This window comes from Poromitra crassiceps (assembly GCF_964638095.1).
Source record: "Poromitra crassiceps genome assembly, chromosome: 6".
Lineage (NCBI taxonomy): Eukaryota > Metazoa > Chordata > Actinopteri > Beryciformes > Melamphaidae > Poromitra > Poromitra crassiceps.
The window spans coordinates 12,975,549-12,995,644 of NC_139627.1; the positions used below are offsets into that span (position 1 = coordinate 12,975,549).

At 45.3% G+C, this 20,096-nt stretch overlaps 2 protein-coding genes across 2 annotated transcripts in view; both read right to left on the reverse strand.

Moving 5' to 3' along the window:
- Positions 1–1,021, reverse strand: part of LOC310777710 (ras-GEF domain-containing family member 1B-B-like) — a gene marked incomplete at its 5' end in the record, with an annotated part of 16,699 nt that extends 15,678 nt beyond the window's left edge. Inside the window, one exon of the mRNA XM_083638084.1 lies at positions 998–1,021. Coding sequence (XP_083494210.1) covers positions 998–1,021 — 24 coding nt within the window. The remainder of the gene's footprint in view (positions 1–997) is intronic.
- Positions 1,022–1,898: 877 nt separating this feature from the next.
- Positions 1,899–20,096, reverse strand: part of LOC310777711 (anthrax toxin receptor 1-like) — a gene marked incomplete at both ends in the record, with an annotated part of 34,910 nt that continues 16,712 nt past the window's right edge. The window contains 6 exons of the mRNA XM_083638085.1: positions 1,899–2,015; positions 3,876–3,926; positions 7,916–8,011; positions 9,136–9,214; positions 13,847–13,916; positions 17,920–18,015. Of these exons, the coding sequence (XP_083494211.1) occupies positions 1,899–2,015; positions 3,876–3,926; positions 7,916–8,011; positions 9,136–9,214; positions 13,847–13,916; positions 17,920–18,015 (509 nt within the window). The remainder of the gene's footprint in view (positions 2,016–3,875; positions 3,927–7,915; positions 8,012–9,135; positions 9,215–13,846; positions 13,917–17,919; positions 18,016–20,096) is intronic.

Below are 20,096 nucleotides of genomic sequence, written 5' to 3' on the forward strand. Positions count from 1 at the left end.
CGCACCCTTCACAGTGCAGAGCAAACTCAGCAGAGAGCCACCTCCCATAAGGAGGAGTGTGCAGTTGAGGCGGGGCGGGGCGGGGCGGGGGGGGGGGGGGGGGGGGGCACGTAGAGCAGCACACAACACTGACCCAGACAGCAGGACAGGGTTGGCAAACGCAAGCCAGAATATCCGATGCCCACCACCAGCAAATCAAGATCAGCAAGAAGCTGCAACCAGCAGCGCACGCAGGGGCCAGCGCTGCTGGTTGCAGCTAAAAATATTATTCTGCCAAACAAAATTCCCTGGCCTTCACTGTTTTATTGAAGGAAATTATTTTTGAGGTGTGACTACATCAGAAAATTAGCTTCAGAGTCAGTGATGTGTTTGAAATGTTTAATTTCACAAAAGGGCCATTATCTCAGCTTCTAGAAAAAAACTGCTCTTTTTTGTTAAATCAAGCTATCTTCTCCGGCTGATAACTAAAGAACGGAAAATGATATCAATAAACCTGTTTTTGCTGATGATAGAAAAGAGTCTCATCGTTCTTTTTGCGTGTTCATTGTTTACATAGTAATATCACACAATATTCTGTGGGCCTCGAGAAATCACTGAAAAAAGCTCTGAAACTCTGGCACTGGGAGCGTCCGTTCTCCAAAAGTGGCTGGCACTCAATGAGTTAAGGTCAAGACGCCCATTCTGGCCTATTCTGGCACTGCGCCATGCCTCTTCGGCGTAAAGCGCATTTCGGGGCCTAAAAACATGATGCTATCTTCCCGAGCCAGGCGCAAAGCGTGTTTTTTGCGTTTAACGCCAGTTTAGCGCCTAAGGCCAGGGGGAAGATAGGGCCCATGCTGTCCTAGTAGTGACACTGAACTGTAACCAGAAGTTCACAGGTTTGATTTCCACAGTAGGTGATGTGTGTCAAGCGTTTGAGAGCCTTTTTATGGCATTTGTCACACACCCCTGCAGTTCAACTGTAAAACAGCTATGCACACATGGCCATTGATGATACCTGAACATCTTCACACATTTCCATGATGATTGGATAAACAGTCGTAAATGTCCGACAATTTAGCTGACAGGCCACGCCCTCTCACAAATGTCAAAATGTATATCTTCAAAACGACACCCTTTTAACAAATTGTAATGAGATAGGTCTGTTGATGCTACATCAAACTTTGGTGGTGATTGGTCCAACGGTGTAGGAGGAGATGTTAAAAATGTGTTTTTCAAAACTTTTAAAAGATCTCAAAAACATTACGGGTCAACCTTGAGGCAAATTTGTAGAGCAAGGTCAGCTGCAAGCAGGCGCCGTGGTAAAAACTAAACAATGATACTTATTTCAAGCATGCAACCTAGGTCCAATCATCCCACATTTCAGATGGTTAAAGGAACTCAACCAGCTTTGTATCATTAGAACATCAGTAGTATATCAGAAAACTGTAAACTGTTTTGAAGTAATTAATTTAGTTTGACAGTTATTGAGAGTTGATTTGAGTTAGCTGTGGACCAGTAATGTCATTCATGCACAAATGACATCACTGGTCCACAACTTTACTCAAATCAACTCTCAATAACTGTCAAACTAAATTAATTACTTCAAAATAGTTTACAGTTTTCTGATATACTACTGATGTTCTAATGATACAAAGCTGGTTGAAAATCGGCGGAGTGTTCCTTTAACATCAAGCGATGATTTTTTTCTTTCCTTTTTTTATTAAATGAGTGGATGAATGAATTAATGAATACATAAATGAATGAATAAAGACACAAATAAATGAATGAATGATATGATCCAAACTAATCCATGTGACTGTCACTCATCGCTAACTCCACTTCTGCTGTGTCTCAGCATTCAGTATACTGTATGTATACTGTATTTATATTGTATTTATATTGTCTTTATATCGTCTTTATATTGTATCTTTCTTCACCTCCACGCGTCTGATTCCTCCAGGTCCTCTGCCTCCGTAGTAAGAAGCGTCGACTGTCGGCCATCTGTGTTTGGGTGAAGTCTCTTCCTCCGGCTCCTTCAACACAACAAACAGAAACTATAGGGGTCCACTGATATGGGTTTCTGCAAGGCCAATACTGATTACATAATTGCCCTGTGATTCTTTGCACACCCTGACGAAGGTCTGTTTGACCGAAACATGTTGGTGTCACGGTGCAAATAGCATGATGCACGGTGCAAATAGCATGATGCACGGTGCAAATAGCATGATGCACGGTGCAAATAGCATGATGCACGGTGCAAATAGCATGATGCACGGTGGAAATAGCATGATGCACGGTGCAAATAGCATGATGCACGGTGCAAATAGCATGATGCACGGTATAAATAGCATGATGCACGGTGCAAATAGCATGGTGCACGGTGCAAATAGCATGATGCACGGTGCAAATAGCATGATGCACGGTGCAAATAGCATGATGCACGGTGCAAATAGCATGATGCACGGTGGAAATAGCATGATGCACGGTGCAAATAGCATGATGCACGGTATAAATAGCATGATGCACGGTATAAATAGCATGATGCACGGTGCAAATAGCATGGTGCACGGTGCAAATAGCATGATGCACGGTGCAAATAGAATGATGCACGGTGCAAATAGCATGATGCACGGTGCAAATAGAATGATGCACGGTGCAAATAGCATGATGCACGGTGCAAATAGCATGATGCACGGTGCAAATAGCATGATGCACGGTGCAAATAGCATGATGCACGGTGCAAATAGCATGATGCACGGTGGAAATAGCATGATGCACGGTGCAAATAGCATGATGCACGGTATAAATAGCATGATGCACGGTATAAATAGTATGATGCACGGTGCAAATAGCATGGTGCACGGTGCAAATAGAATGATGCACGGTGCAAATAGCATGATGCACGGTGCAAATAGCATGATGCACGGTGCAGCTGATGGAAGAAGGTGTAGGAAGGAAGGCTGAGGGGATAATGAGTGACGGACATAAAGAGCTGGACGGGGGAAAGCGCAGGTGGAGTGTGTGAGACTGGCGGCAGATCGGGATGTTTGAAGACGGGTGGTGCCCCCGGGCTACGGGAGTGACCTGACCTGAATACTGATTACAATATTTTTGTAGCTGCCAAATTCTCTAGTGGTATTCTATGTCTTTAAATGTCACAATTGTCATGCCAATTTTTTATATTAAGTATATAAAAAAGTATTCCGTGTTTTCTCCAGATATATTGAATTACCGCAATAACTGATAAGTTCTCATTCTTCTCACCCTACTTCCAACAAGTGCTACTGTCGTGCATAACAGAACATCAACTGATTACATCTACAGTATCACTGAATTTATATAGGATGTGAGTGAAAGATAATCACATTTTCGGTTAACGCCCTCAGACTGAGGAAATTAGATTTAGGGGACAAATTCAGTATCAACTTCTAAATAGAAAACTGTGTTTTAGATAAGTGCTATATAAATAAATATGTATTATTTATCAGCATATTATATCTTGTCAGTGGTGCTCAACCCTACAGACATGTACAGTATCATGTTGATAAGGTCAGTTGGTGGTCTTGAGCAGCAGGGACAACAGAAGTGGACTGTTTTTTTTCTTTTCGGACTGGCTTTGTGTTTGGACCTGATACTGACATTTAGTTTTGTGAGAAACATTTTGAAATGAGTTTACTTCACATTTACTTCACATTTTATGTGAAGCACTTTTTTTTTTTTTTTTTCGGACTGGCTTTGTGTTTGGACCTGATACTGACATTTAGTTTTGTGAGAAACATTTTGAAATGAGTTTACTTCACATTTACTTCACATTTTATGTGAAGCACTTTGAATTGCCTCTGTGTATGAAATGTGCTATACAAATAAACTTGACTTGACTTGACTTGACTTACAATGGCAGGAAGAGGTGGAGGAGGGCGAGAGGGGGGAGGGTCTCTGATCACCTGCAGGACAAGGCACAATATCAAGCAGTAATACTACAACTATTACTATAAGATACACATCTCATATTTTCTCCCCCTATAGACCCTTTTACTGTTTGTTTTACAGTGATGACGGATTTGGTGGGCGGAGCCGAACTCGTTGCAGAAAGTTACAACTAGCGGTTCAGCTGTCATAGAAATATGGAAGATCCCGATGCCTCCTCCACGTATTTTAAAGCTTTGCCAGCAACAGACAGGTTACCGTACACCAGGGGTCAGCAACCTTTTTGGTATGAAGTGCCACTTTCACATTTTCTTGTCCATCAGTGTGCCACACCAAGATTAATGACTCGCACATCAACATTTAAATTGCCGACAGATTTGCAATTTTATTCCATCCAAAAGTCAGATCTGATAATAATTTTTATAGATATTTTTTAGATTATTACTTAAGTTAATTATCAAAAAAATATCTATAAAAGAATTGTATGCACAGTTGCCATTGCAAAGTGTTCCAAATACCAGCAAAGGTCAAAACTGTACTGAATTATTGGTCTTCAACAATAACCTAAAACAAAAATAAAATATATGCACAGCTCCCATACAGTTTTTCAATGAAATTCATTATTTTACAAAGTGTTCACACCCACCCACCCAGGCACGCATACACACGCACGCACACACACACACACACACACACACACACACACACACACACACACACACACACACACACACACACACACACACACACACACACACACACACACACACACACACACACACACACACACACACACACACACACACACACACACACACACACACACACACACACACACACACACACACACACGTGGGTGTTACTGTTTGTTTGTTTCCCGTACCTGGACACGGAGCGTTTTACAGATTCAGCCCTGTCTGTCTCATCCTTGAAGACGTTCTCGTGTTTCGTGTCAAAATGGCGTTTAACACTTGACGTTCGGCACACAACACTTTCCAGACATAAGGTGCACACAGCACGGTCATTCATATGCACAAACCCCCTGTCCTCTGTCCACGAGGGCTGGAAAGGCCTGGATCTTTTAGGTGGAGGATCTGCCATTGTTTGTCTTTAGCGCGTAGCACTATCTGACTTCTGCTGCTGGTCAGCTGTGTATCTGGAATGTATGGAACGCAAGGAGGCAACCAATCAGAGGCAGCTAAGTACACTGTGGTGCTACCGTAAAGACCCTAAATAACAGGCCGCGCAACTGCAAATGGTTGTGAAATAGGTAATTTGGCAACGTTTCTACAAAAACACTCAAATGCTGCTGTGCGCTGGCGTGTCACTGGTTAACCCTTCGCGTGCCAGAGGTGACACGCGTGTCATAGGTTGCCGACCCCTGCCATACACAAATAAGATAACTCTTTCAAACTCTGTCAGGATGGGTACATCGCCAAAGTTGCAGTGCCGGACATCGTCATATTCCTAGTGGGAATGTCCAGCGTCTCGTAACGCATACGGCACGAGACATCTTTTACAGGGTCTATTGTACTTGGCCAATTCCCACTGCTGTCCCAGTCGTTGTTCCACCCCCTCTGCCGATCTGGGGAGAGTTGGAGACTAGCACCGAGTGGGAGGATCACGCTATTTCCCCCCCAGATCCCCTCCCCCCCAGACCAGAGGAGGCGCTAGTGCAGCGACCAGGACTCATAGCCCACCGGCTTCCCACCCGCACACATGGCCAATTGTCTCTGTAGGAACGTTGGACCAAGCCGGAAGTACTGCTTCCAGGATTTTAAGCCGGGTCACTACCCAGACGCCCCCTACTACTACTTTAATGATCTCAAATGCAAAATAGCCCAGAATCTGGAGATACTTTGCAAGAATCTGGATCATATCTGGAGCTAGGGAGATGTTTTGTATATCCTTTATGCCAGGTCAAATATGCCTTATATAGTATACTGTGCCCAGATATACCTAATGTTATATATACATATAACATGTAACATGTAACATACATATAACATATACAGTATAACACAACATAACATATATATATATATATATATATATATATATATATATATATATATATATATATGTGTGTGTGTTACATATACACATTAAATAAAATATCTGAATATGCCCTCATACCATATATTGAAACATTCTGGACCCAGTATTTAGCTAGAATATGACCAAACCTGTGGCATACTGTATCATCACCCTGTCATTTAACATATATGAGGCAAGATGTTTTGGTAGTATCATGCAGAGATGGGGACTTGAGACTTGGTGACTTGGACTCGAGTCGACTTGAGTCCCTGTTTTGATGACTTGACAAAAAAGAAATGATTGAGACTTGACTTGGAAGTTAAACACTCGAGACTTGACTTGACTTGAGGGATGATGACTTGGATGACTTGTTTGTGTTCATCAGTTTAAATATAAAATATAAAATATTAACATGTTCAACGTTGTCAAGTGTCTGTGTAAAATTATCCGGTAGCGAGTACAAGCTGGAAATAGCGTTGTTATGATTGGATGACTGGCTGTCAGTCATGCTCCTCTCACTGGATTTGGACTGGTTTTGGTTTTTCAATGAGAAGGCGCTTACGTTAGTTGTTAGTCATCGTTACTTGAGCAGAAATCAAGAAATAAATAAGGTTTTATAGTTAATCCAAAAAGCTGAACCAACCCCTTCACACACAAAAAAGAAAGCTTTACTATAAATGCTTAGTCTATTAAGCCTTTATAGTAAGCCCTGGGGTGGCTGTAGCTCAGGAGGTAGAACAGGTCGTCCCCTAATCGCTTTGGATAAAAGAGGTCGGTGGTTCGATTCCCGCCTCCTCCAGTCTGCATGTCGAAGTGTCCTTGGGCAAGACACTGAACCCCAAATTGCTCCCGTTGGTGTGCCAGCACCCTGCGTGGTAACCTGCCGCCATTGGTGTGTGAATGGGTGAATGTACCTACTGACTGTAAAGCGCTTTGGATAAAAGCGCTATATAAATGCAGGCCATTTACCATTTACCATTTATATTACTGGACAAATTAAAAAGCCGAATCAAAAAGTAGAGAAATACGAGCACACTCGGAGAGTGAAACAAAGAGGTCCGGTGCACGGCACGAGTACAGAATCAAAAGGAAGAAAAAGCCAGCACTCAAAAAGTCCTTTTCAATATTTAATTTACCTCAGTCAGGAGTAGTACAGCACATACATGTTTCGGCCCTAGGCCTTCCTCAGTGTGGGCCTCTCCAAATTAAATATTGAAAAGGACTTTTTGAGTGCTGGCTTTTTCTTCCTTCAAATTAAAAAGCCAACATGTTTCCGCCACGCACGGCCTTCATCAGGGCAGTCATTACATTAAGGTTTTATAGTTATTCGACTTTTGTTTAATTACATTTATTTTGCTGAATATCGATAATTATAATACCAATTCACTTCTTTGTTATAATTTTGGAACAGGTTAGATTGGCCAATAATATCACTATTAGACAAGTACTAATACCTTGTCTTTTTTCTTTATAAAGGAAGGCACGACTGCAGTATCTTGGGTGGACCCATGTCTGGTATCATGTGAAATGTGTGTGGCATTCTACATACTGTCATGTATCGGGAATTATCTTAACTCCATATTCTGATAGTATCAAAGTGGTCACATTCTGCAGATAAGATATACACCAGATATTGCATTTTACAAAGCCGTGATCGGAGGGTATACAACACGGATTTCATCATGTATGGCTCATAGTTTGAAATATGCAGGCAAAACCATTTCCCCATTCTGGGGTATTTTGCACAGTCAGTAATGGTGATCTTACAGTAATATAAAGACAATGTGCAGCACTAACGGAAATATCTAAACTGTTTGGTGAAATGAACGTCCACTTTGATTACGATTAGCAGATTTGGGTCTCGTGCATCCACGAGGACACACACTCGGACGCACGCACGCACACACACACACACGCACACGCACACGCGCACACACACACACACACACACACACACTCACTCACTCACCACAGTGCAGCAGAGAGGCCAGAACCACCACAGCAGAGCCACAGCCAGGAACAGCAACAGAGCCAACAGCAGCCACAGCACCCAGGTCCCATCTGACTGGAGCAGACACATGTGGTGGTGTAGCAGTGTGTTTGACCTACTCACACATGTGGTGGTGTAGCAGTGTGTTTGGTGTGTCTGTGTGGGTGGTAGGCCTACTCACACATGTGGTGGTGTAGCAGTCTGTTTGGTGTGTCTGTGTGGGTGGTAGGTCTACTCACACATGTGGTGGTGTAGCAGTGTGTGGTGTGTCTGTGTGGGTGGTAGGCCTACTCACACATGTGGTGGTGTAGCAGTCTGTTTGGCGTGTCTGTGTGGTGGTAGGCCTACTCACACATGTGGTGGTGTAGCAGTGTGTTTGGTGTGTCTGTGTGGGTGGTAGACCTACTCACACATGTGGTGGTGTAGCAGTGTGTTTGACCTACTCACACATGTGGTGGTGTAGCAGTGTGTTTGGTGTGTCTGTGTGGGTGGTAGACCTACTCACACATGTGGTGGTGTAGCAGTGTGTTTGGTGTGTCTGTGTGGGTGGTAGGCCTACTCACACATGTGGTGGTGTAGCAGTGTGTCTGGCGTGTCTGTGTGGGTGGTAGGCCTACTCACACATGTGGTGGTGTAGCAGTGTGTTTGGTGTGTCTGTGTGGGTGGTAGGCCTACTCACACATGTGGTGGTGTAGCAGTGTGTCTGGCGTGTCTGTGTGGGTGGTAGGCCTACTCACACATGTGGTGGTGTAGCAGTCTGTTTGGCGTGTCCGTGTGGGTGGTAGACCTACTCACACATGTGGTGGTGTAGCAGTCTGTTTGGTGTGTCTGTGTGGGTGGTAGGCCTACTCACACATGTGGTGGTGTAGCAGTCTGTTTGGTGTGTCTGTGTGGGTGGTAGGCCTACTCACACATGTGGTGGTATAGCAGTCTGTTTGGTGTGTCTGTGTGGGTGGTAGGCCTACTCACACATGTGGTGGTGTAGCAGTGTGTTTGGCGTGTCTGTGTGGTGGTAGGCCTACTCACACATGTGGTGGTGTAGCAGTGTGTTTGGTGTGTCCGTGTGGGTGGTAGGCCTACTCACACATGTGGTGGTGTAGCAGTGTGTTTGGTGTGTCCGTGTGGGTGGTAGGCCTACTCACACATGTGGTGGTGTAGCAGTGTGTCTGGCGTGTCTGTGTGGTGGTAGGCCTACTCACACATGTGGTGGCATAGATGGTGATGGGACTGGAGATGTAGGACTGTCCGTTGTTCAGGCTGATCAGCACATTGATTGATCTGCAATTATCAGAAGGTAAAACTGAAAACACATCGACACCAAAACCTCCACATATCTAAGTTAAGTTCTCCTTTATTTATCCCCATGGGGAAATTCATCCTCTGCATTTGACCCATCCTCTACTAGGAACCTTCCTAGAACTAGGAGCAGTGGGCAGCCACTGTGCAGCGCCCGGGGACCAACTCCAGTTCTTTTGCCAGTGCCTTGGTCAGGGGCACTGATAGGAGTATTAACTCTAACATACAGGTACATGTCTTTGGGTGGTGGGAGGAAACCGGAGCACCCGGAGAAAACCCACACAAACACGGGGAGAACCATCAAACTCCACACAAAAAGGACCTGGGACGGATCGGGGTTCGAACCCGGGACCTTTTTGCTGTAAGGCAACAGTACTAACCACTGAGCCACCGTGCCGCCAATCTAGTGTAGCTGCAGGAGCAGCAGGTGTGACATCATCATATATTTACAGTAAATCAATTATTTTTTAATAAGCTTTGAATATCATTCATTTCAACCAAGTCAACTTTACTCAAGTCCCAAGTCTCAAGTCCTGAGGCACTCAAGTCTAAATGTAGAACCGCAAGTCAAATCAGAACAAAAGTCCAGACTGTCCACTATCAATTTAATATCTTAAGAAAACTAAATATCCAAATATCATGAGTTTGATTTCTAGAATCAGTTTCTTCAATCAATTAAATCATTCCATACAAATTCAGAAAACAGGATTTAAATTCAAGTCGTTTGCTGCACGTTTGTGGGGAAAATGCTTTGAAATCTTCCATTACTGTAGATTCCAATATTTTCATATTTTCATGACTGCAGGAACCTAGAAGAACGAAGAAAAACAGAGAAGAAAAACACACCAAAATACTAATGGACCCAGAAATGAAACGTAACTGTTTGATCTTTGATCTTAATAGAGAGTGGGCTGGAATACATCACAGGAGCTGAACATCATCCCACCAGTGAAATTCCTTTCATGTAGAACAGTGGTCCCCAACCACCGGGCCGCGGACCGGTACCGGGCTGCAACGCATTTGGTACCGGGCCGCGAGCCCGGTACCAAAAAAAAGAAAAAAAAAAAAAGTTTTACAAACATTTTTTTACAAACTACAAACATAAATAAACGTCAACTTGAAACTATGTTTCAACTACCACACAGCCTATAATATTATAGCCTATGTTTATTTAAATATATATATATATATATATATATTTTTTAAATTCTAAAGCCACCTATTTCTGAAGAAAATGGTGAAAACGACATACCCAAACTAAAATGCTTACTGTGGCTGAACCGCTAGGGTTACAGACAACTGCCTGACCTTTTCTGAAAGGTAAGACTTTGAAGTTTCTGTTCCAAGTGTCAGAATGACTCTATGTGTTACTGACCCTGAGCAACACCAGCTCAAACACAGTGGTTGATTCTTGCCTAGAATAAAAAACACTTTTAGAGTGTAAACAGTTACCTGTGGTTGTTGTATTTATGGCTAGAAACCCAATGGAGACATAGCCACCGGCCTTACCACATCCCAACTCAAAGAAGATGAAAAAATAGCAAAACATGAGTATTTGGCAGTGGTTTTAGTAGGGAGATACCTAGGCGGATTTCCAAAAAGCCATTTGAAAAAGCCAAATAATCTGAAATGTTGTCTTTGTCTTTGTACAAAGACAGCTATAACTTCCGCTGTGTTGATCTGATCTGAAAAAGGAAGACATGGTTCGATGCGCAAGATTCAGACGATTAATTTGGTATGTAGCATGAACAGCATTGTTCAGAATTAACTACCTCATCACGTTAATGACAGATGAACAGCAAAAAATCTGAAACGTCACGCCCGTGCCATGCAAGAGGTTAAAATTGACAACCGGTCCACGACTTTTTTCCCCATCTATCTACCGGTCCGCAGCACAAAAAAAGTTGGGAACCCCTGAGAAGACTCATATCTAATTTATTTATGGTAAACAGAAGTCCATTGCTGGCTTGATAGTGAGACATTCCCAGATCCTGTGCAGACCCATTATGCTCCCTCTAGAGCAGTGGTTCTCAAAGTGGGGTCCGGGGACCCCTAGGGCAGCCAAGTCTGCTTACTTTTCCACCATCATCAATGACCCAGCCACAATCCAAAAACCCTCTTCACCACTGTCAACAACCTCCTCAACCCCCGTACCGACGCCCTCCCTACCTCCACATCTGAACAGTGTAACTCAGGGGTGGGCAATTATTTTTCATGGGGGGCCACATGAGAAACCCAGATTGTTGCCGGGGGCCAAACAAATATTGTCATGCCGTAGTAACCCAGGAACTTTGATGATAGAGAGGACCACAAAAAAATGTCCTCGCTACCAGAGGGCCAGATTTTGCCGAGGGCTGGGGGCCAAACGGCGCTGGTGCGAAAAGATTTGGGGGATTTGAAGTCTGGTTTAGAGGAATAACTAATTTTAAATTAACAGTTGTGATGTCATTATTCAGTCTTAAACACCAATATTTGAAACTTTTCTCACTCACTTCTATGTCACCACTTGCTCTCCCTGCAGGGCTTGAAGTTAACTTTTTTGACCACCTGCCAATATGGCTGCTAGATTTTTAAGTTACCAGCTAATTAGAATTTCCACTAGCCAAAATGTTTTTCTTGAAATAAAACTCATAAAATATGAGTGGGTTAATTTATGCATAATTATCAGTAAGTGGCCCGGGATTCTCAAAGCCTGTGTTGAGGGTCACACACAAATGCGCTCTTGAAGCGAAATAAATCCAAAACCAACAAGTTAATTATTTACATTTTTACTTCAATGTAGAACAGTCATTTCTTACACATGAGATTACTTTTAGCCTTTTATCCATAAAGATTATTGAAAGATATTCCATATATCCAGACTGAAATGTTATAACAGAAGTGGAGTATTGGCCAGAATGATATGTTTGATATGATTTTTTTTTTTTTTTGCAATTCCAGCGTGGGCCACACAGGAGGCGCTCGCGGGCCACATGCCGCCAGTTGCCCAGGTCTGGTGTAACTCATTCCTTCAGTTTTTTGGAGATGAAAGCACCACTATTTCACTGCCCCCCGTGTCTGACCCAGCAGCCCCTATCCCAGCCCCCCTCCTCTCCATCCCTCCTGACCTCTGACCCAGCAGCCCCTATCCCAGCCCCACTCCTCTCCATCCCTCCTGACCTCCCTACCCCTCCCCCACACCGCCGCCTCACCCGGTACACTGCAGTTGCCCCCTTCACCATCTCCAATCTCATCAGTTCATCCAAACCCACAACCTGCTCCCTCGACCCCCTTTCTGCTGAAATCATGCCTTCCTGTCCTCTGCCCCTATCTCACCAAGCTCTTCAACTGCTCCCTGTCCCACAGAACTGTCCCCTCTGCCTTCAAAACCTGTCCCACGGAACTGTCCCCTCTGCCTTCAAAACCTGTCCCACGGAACTGTCCCCTCTGCCTTCAAAACCCTCTTCAACTGCTCCCTGTCCCACAGAACTGTCCCCTCTGCCTTCAAAACCTGCTCCCTGTCCCACAGAACTGTCCCCTCTGCCTTCAAAACCTGTCCCACAGAACTGTCCCCTCTGCCTTCAAAACCGCCTCCGTCACTCCAATTCTGAAGATACCTGCTGGGCTTCTTGACCCATCCTGCCTCAACCACTACAGGCAAATCTCCAACCTCCCCTTCCTCTCCAAAACCCTGGAACGGGCTCATAGCCACTCAACTCCAAACCCACCTGCACTCCAATAACTTACTTGAACCCCTCCAGTCTGGTTTCCACCAATCTGGGAACCCATCGGTTAAACAAATAAACAAAACTATTTTTTTCTCTAAAATCTGGGGACAGCACCGTTTCAATGTGGTTCAACAGGAACTCGAAACAACAATAACAACTCGAGCTCGTTGCTAGTAGCAAGTAGCAACTTGCTACACGCTGAAAATGGTACGTTTTGACTAGACACCGGACACGTTCACTTCATTTTGATCAGGTAAAGCGCAGCATGCGTGCGAGTGCTGTTACACCCCTTTTGATGGAGCCTGCCGACAGATTTGCCGCAGATTTTCGATGCAAGTCGAAAGTCTGTCTCGAGAGATTAGGTTTCCACTGACTCAGCAGTGAAGCACAGAAACTGCACTCCTCAAAGTCTTCAACGACCTCCTCACCTCTGACAACACCGGATCCCTCAACATTTATCTTCATCTTTATTGTTTATTGAAGCAGGGACAGTACACAATAAATATATTGCACCAGAGATAGCTAAAAGCTCATTTGCATCTGTAGTCCCTGGGCACACAGAGTCCTGTGCGCACACAGTACATATCAAATACAGCAATTAAAGGAAAATCCTAATGTCTAACACTCAAGATACATGTGTCTTGATGATTATAGTCTGTGTGCGGCCGGACAGATCAGGAAGTGAAACGAAACGGTTTATGGCAGCCACTTCGGCCATAGCCACAAAATTACTTTCAAACAAACTGTTAGAATATAATGATAATTGGGTGTGTTGGCAAAAAAGAAAGTGTGTGTGTGTGTGTGTGTGTGTGTGTGTGTGTGTGTGTGTGTGTGTGTGTGTGTGTGTGTGTGTGTGTGTGTGTGTGTGTGTGTGTGTGTGTGCGTGCGTGCGCGTGTGTCTACTTACTGTCCGACCTCATGCAGGACAGGCGCTGGACATAAGAGATAACCATCCTTAACCACAGTGGGCTTCTGGTCTGAGAGAGGGGGGGAGGGAGAGAGAGAAAGAGAGAGAGGGGGGGAGGGAGAGAGAGAAAGAGAGAGAGGGAGGGAGGGAGAGAGAGAAAGAGAGAGAGGGGGGTAGGGAGAGAGAGAAAGAGAGAGAGAGGGAGGGTGAGAGACATTGTACTATACCGCGTTCACGGGATATTTGGCAACTTAAAATCTGCCATTAGAGACCAGATGGGTTGTGTTGTTGTGGGCGGGGCTCCAGACATTCTGAAGCAGCCTGTGCAAATCTCATTGGCTGATGAAGTCCGTTAGCGGCTGATGTTTACCTGCACTTCGTCAAAACTTCAAATACTTTCAACTTTTTTGATGGACTATAGGAGACTTCCGTCAGTGTAGCGGCGTCTAACAGTCAGCAGCTGCCTGGGCCAGCAGCTGCCTTCCCCAGGGAGAACAGACAGGGCGCGGTGTGGGTGGAGTCAGGGCACGGTGTGGGTGGAGTCAGGGCATGGTGTGGGTGGAGTCAGGGCACGGTGTGGGCGGAGTCAGGGCACGGTGTGGGCGGAGAGTGGGGCGATTCTCGTTGTCTGTCAAAATGTTACAAAACGTTCCTACTCGGAGTGAAGTCGAGGGGAGAAACGCTGTCGCTGGGAGGAGGGAGGAGGGGGGTGGGAGGGGGCGGGTCGCTGTTACCGTGGAGACGACTGAAACCTTTCGCCCAAGTATAAATTAATAAGTGCAAATTGGCAATAGCTGCGACCACATATGCAAATGTCCAAAATGCAGGGTGGCAGGGGCAGCCTATTCCCTCTGATACCCTGCATTTCCAAATCCCCACCGCCCCCTTTTAGCCAACACAAAGAGCTTCACACACTTGACCTCCATGCCAAATTTCAGCCCTCTGCCCCTGCCATCCTGCATTTCAAAATTTTAGCCAATATGCATGAACACAAAAGCACGCCTTCACACACACACACACACACACACACACACACACACACACACACACACACACACACACACACACACACACACACACACACACACACACACACACACACACACACACACACACACACACACACACACACACACACACACTTGACTGCCATGTGAACTTGTGGACCGACCTGGTCGCAGCTAAAAACGTTTTTTATTTCTGTCAAGCGACAATTATCAAAAATGTTAAGCGCCCTATCATAAATCAACCTCATGGAGAAGAGGGGAGAGAGAGGGAGAGATACAGTCATGATGTGGTGTCTCTGTCCATGTCCTCTCAGTGACCCCGCCCCCCCTCGTGATCAATTGATAGACTAACGAGACAGAAGACGTCTCTCTCTACTCTCACATAATGTCTCCACTGTTCTCAAGTCAATACAGAGAGAAAGAAGCTGCTGTACGCCTCTCTGAGCTACAGAGACACAGCATATCATATGTCACAGATGATTTGATCCAAAGTGCATTGCAGTGCCACGAGTGCACACGACACGTCTCTGAGCGCGGGTGGTCCCACTGGGGATCGAACCCGTAACCTCTGCAGTGTTAGTGCCTTGCTCTGCCCATTGAGCCATGCAGGACTCAGGTGAAACTGGTTTATCGGGGGTTGGGCTCCGCCAGCCGGTTCCAAGTTGGCCAAATACCCAGATGCAGGGCACATTCCATTTGTGTTAGGAACTAGGAATATTGAGAAGAGAAGAGTAGAGCGCACGCACATCCGAGATTATTTCAACAGGTGCTGGAAAAAATACGCGTATAGAAAAAGAAAAGGAAATCCGCACACTGTTTTTTAAGCTCCCACGGTGAGTTTTTTGAATTACAAAAAAGCAACGTTTCGACCCTCACGGGTCTTCATCAGGCAGTGCAGAGAACAAGCTCTCTGTGCATGGGCATATATATAACCTCACATGGGGTGGTGGTGCCCCAATCAGGTGATGCCAGACACCTGTGATCATTACAAAATACATAATTGTACGACTTTTACAACGTGAGGCTTTTCACATATATACACTCAACACGTTGGCTCCGTATGGCCTCAATGAAGAACTAGACGTCAAGCCATTCCTGTGATGTTTTAACTTTATTATATTCTGTCTTAACTTTATTATATTCTGTTGTTATACGTATACACCTTGGCCATTGTAGACACGTGCCTGGCTCTTCGGTCATGTGGGTAGCACGTATGATTCTCACCTGGGAGTCCTGGGTTCAAACCCTGCCTGAACCTACCTTGGCCTACCGTGCTATTCTTTTACATTTCTTTGGTTTTCTTATTGGTATAGATAGGGATAATAATATTCACCTGCATGTTTTACTTCTTGTATTTCTTGTATTTTAGAATTTGTTTACCTCTGTTATTATATGATCTTTGAAAAAGTTGTATTCTTGTTGAAAGACCTATTTCAACAATTATGTATTTTGTAATGATCACAGGTGTCTGTCATCACCTGATTGGGGCACCACCACCCCATGTGAGGTTGGGGTCCACCCGCTATGCCAACCACCCGCTATGCCAACCACCCGCTATGCCAACCACCCGCTATGCCAACCACCCGCTATGCCAACCACCCGCTATGACCACCCGCTATGCCGACCACCCGCTATGCCGACCACCCGCTATGCCGACCACCCGCTATGCCGACCACCCGCTATGCCGACCACCCGCTATGCCGACCACCCGCTATGCCAACCACCCGCTATGCCAACCACCCGCTATGCCGACCACCCGCTATGCCAACCACCCGCTATGCCAACCACCCGCTATGCCGACCTTAGGTTTAGGCGTGGGGGTGGGAGAGGTTAGGTTTGGCGTGGGGGCTGGGAGAGGTTAGGTTTTGGGTTAGGGTCTGGGGCAGGTTAGGTTTAGGCATGGGGGGAGGTTAGGTTTGGCGTGGGGGCTGGGAGAGGTTAGCTCCACCGCCGCCTCGCTCAGCTGGTTCTGCTTGTGGGCTATCGGCATTGCGACCTGTCGGCACTGCGGCCTGTCGGCACATAGACGCGGCACCGTGAGGTTATATATATGCCCATGCACAGAGAGCTTGTTCTCTGTACTGCCTGATGAAGACCCGTGAGGGTCGAAACGTTGCTTTTTTGTAATAAAAAAACTCACCGTGGGAGCTTAAAAAACAGTGTGTGCGGATTTCCTTTTCTTTTTCTTCAGGAACTAGGAATATCCCAGTTGGAAAGCAGTCAGGGTTAGCTCTAGCCAGGCTAGCCATTGTTAGCAATAACAATGGCATTACGCGGTATTTTTGCACATAATATAAACACCGTAGCAACATGTCCATGTCAAAATAAGAAGTGTTCTCAGAACACATTATTTGGCCTCGCTACTGTTTGCGGTCGGATGTGGGCCACGAACATTTTTGAGATTTTCAAGCGGGCCATGAGTCGCAAAAGGCAGTGCTGCTCTGGAGGAAACACTGGATACTTGGAATTTGGGGGCATAAGAACTGATGATACTGAATATTTACAGCAGGTTGAATGTTGTTGTGTCACACGGCTTTGCTACTGGGTGGTACGGTGGCGCAGTCGGTAGCGCTGTCGCCTCACAGCTAGAAGGTCCTGAGTTTGATTCTCGCCTGGGACGCTGTGGGTGCTGGAGTTGTGACCCCCCCATATCTTCAGTGCCTACTGCAGGCCTTTCTGTGTGGAGTTTGCATGTTCTCCCCGTACCCCCCAGGGGGTTCCTCCGTACATAACCCCCCACTAAAAACATGCAGAAGATCGTCATCCGACCAGTGACGACAACATCTGAAGTTGGTCCAGTGATGGTCCCCGGGCGCTGGAAAGAAAAAAAGCGACCACTACTCCTGGCCTGCCCCCCGGAGGAAAGGACAAGCCTGGATGGGTCAAATGCAGAGGACATATTTCACCGGCCACCGTCAGCATGAGTGTGTGTTGTGGCCGCATGCATGTGTTGTAGTGTGTTCGTGTGACAATAAAGACGGGCTTCCGTCTGAAATCGTGTTTTTAATCGTGTTTTACTGACTGTAAGTGTTCTGGTTGACTGTGAGGGAGCACAGAGCTACTGACTGTAAGTGTTCTGGTTGACGGTTAGGGAGCACAGAGCGCCTTCGGCCCGCCTGGATCCACTGAATCCACTTCCCCTCATCACGATGTTGAACGACTCTGAGAGAAGACAGCAACAAAACACAGAGAGGCAGCGATTATTATGGGATGTTTTCATCACGGGGATGAAAACAACAACAACAAATACATGAAGTTGAAAAATATAAGAGGAACTAATAGAGTGCAGACAGTGATTTTTCCATAGCAAGATTTTTTTTTTATTCCATAGAAACTACAATATCAAATGTCAAATGTGGTGACTTATTATTCCAGCAATGTTAAAGGTCCAATTTCATGAAAAAAAATGATTTCCCTTGCATTTGATGATAAGGACTATAGACCTTATTCGCTAACCCTGGACAGCGCCATATTGTTGACATACCGTCCTGCAGCTGACAACTATAGTAACGGCCTTATTGTCGTTTCTGTTCCATTACAAAATAGCGATAGTGATGACAGCACTAAAAAACCCAGAGTTGTTGTTTGTATGTTGCCGTTAATGCCTGTAATAATAAACAAAAGAAAAAACGAGGTGTACAGACTTTGCCGTGAGGAGCTGTCAGAAAGTTTCACTTGTCTCTCCTAACTATCCACACATCTCCTGTTCTGACGTATCCTCAGTCTCGCTCCCTTCACGTCTGTGGACGGTAGAGATAGAAACAAACCACAGGGATTTTTATTGCTGTCATCACTACAGCCATGTATAATGCAGGTCACCATCCAAACACAACAGGAATGATATAGGTAACGCTGACGGCGGCTAGCTTCGTATAAACACTGCTCTTACATAGGCTGTCACTTGAGAGCTGCAGCGCTATGTCAACAGCATGGCAGTGGTGGGCGTGCCCGTACGTGAGTTACGTCAATCGAATAAGGTCTATAGATGTACATCATGGAAGTCTCAAAACACATGGGGCCCTATCGTCGTACAGGCGCTATCGCTTACGCACCGGTTTGTGCATTTTTTTTGATTGATGATTGATTGATATTTTTATTTAAGTGTCATGCACCTGGGTGCCCAGCCCATATGGGCTTACAAGACACTATATCATAATTACAATCGCCAAGATGGCCACACAACAAATCCTGTGCACCTTAAGCCTTATGCTATCTTCCCTAACTCTTAAGGCAGGGACGATAGCAGTCAGCCTCGCGCAAGTGTCAATTTGCATTCCAGGTGTTATGCCGAGTTTTGCACCACCGCCGCCAAACGCATCCCCACCTCACGGGAGCATATTGTAATGATTTATACAGAAACGTAACTGTTTAAAAATGATATAATTGTCTGGGTTTTAATTGTCTGTCTCCCTGTTTTTAAGTTAAAACAGTCCCAAAATATGTTGGGTATGCAATTCTCGTTGGGGATGCAGAACTCGGCATAACACCGGGCGCAGGCGCAAATTGGAGATGTGCCAAGTCATCTGCTATTCTCCGTGCCCCGCAAAATACCATTTGTGCACGGCGCAAACGGATAACCACCAGAATTATTCACAGGTGTGGCCTGGCGATGCCTGGGCGTTACATCAATCAAACCAATCAGATTCCCGTCTCCCAGTCTTTAATGCAGTTTGTGCAATGCATGCTGTAATTATCTCGATGCGTAATTTGGATATCTCACAACACCACCATCACATCATAAACATCTGCGATTTGATGCAATTCGGGTTCTTTTGTTGACTGGAAAATAGAAACGTGTTTGCAACGGAGAAACAGGGACATTTGATTGACAATAATATTGCAAGTAGGCTACAATGTCCAAGTTTTCTCAATTAATTTCCCAATAACCCCTCTTTGCGATGTGATAAAAGTTTCTCAGTGAATTATAGTTGATTGCCTCACTGAATGATCTGCTGTTACCCAATTTTAGCAGCAGAATTTGATGTCCTGGCGTTTGGCACATCCATGCGTAATGACCTATCCAAAAGGAATTCCCCTGCACTGCGCTGTGCAGCGCGGAGAAGAAATGGTGCACTCAAGCTCAGTGGGGTGTTTTTGTCTTCTGTAACTTTGTGAGATCACAAAGTAAGACGCATTTCATTTGCCCGCTTACAGCACCACCCCACCAAGTGAATGTGTGTTGTCTGTAGCATAGAGACAGTCCGCATGTCTGGGAACGCCCACAAAATGTTAACCGGGTGGCG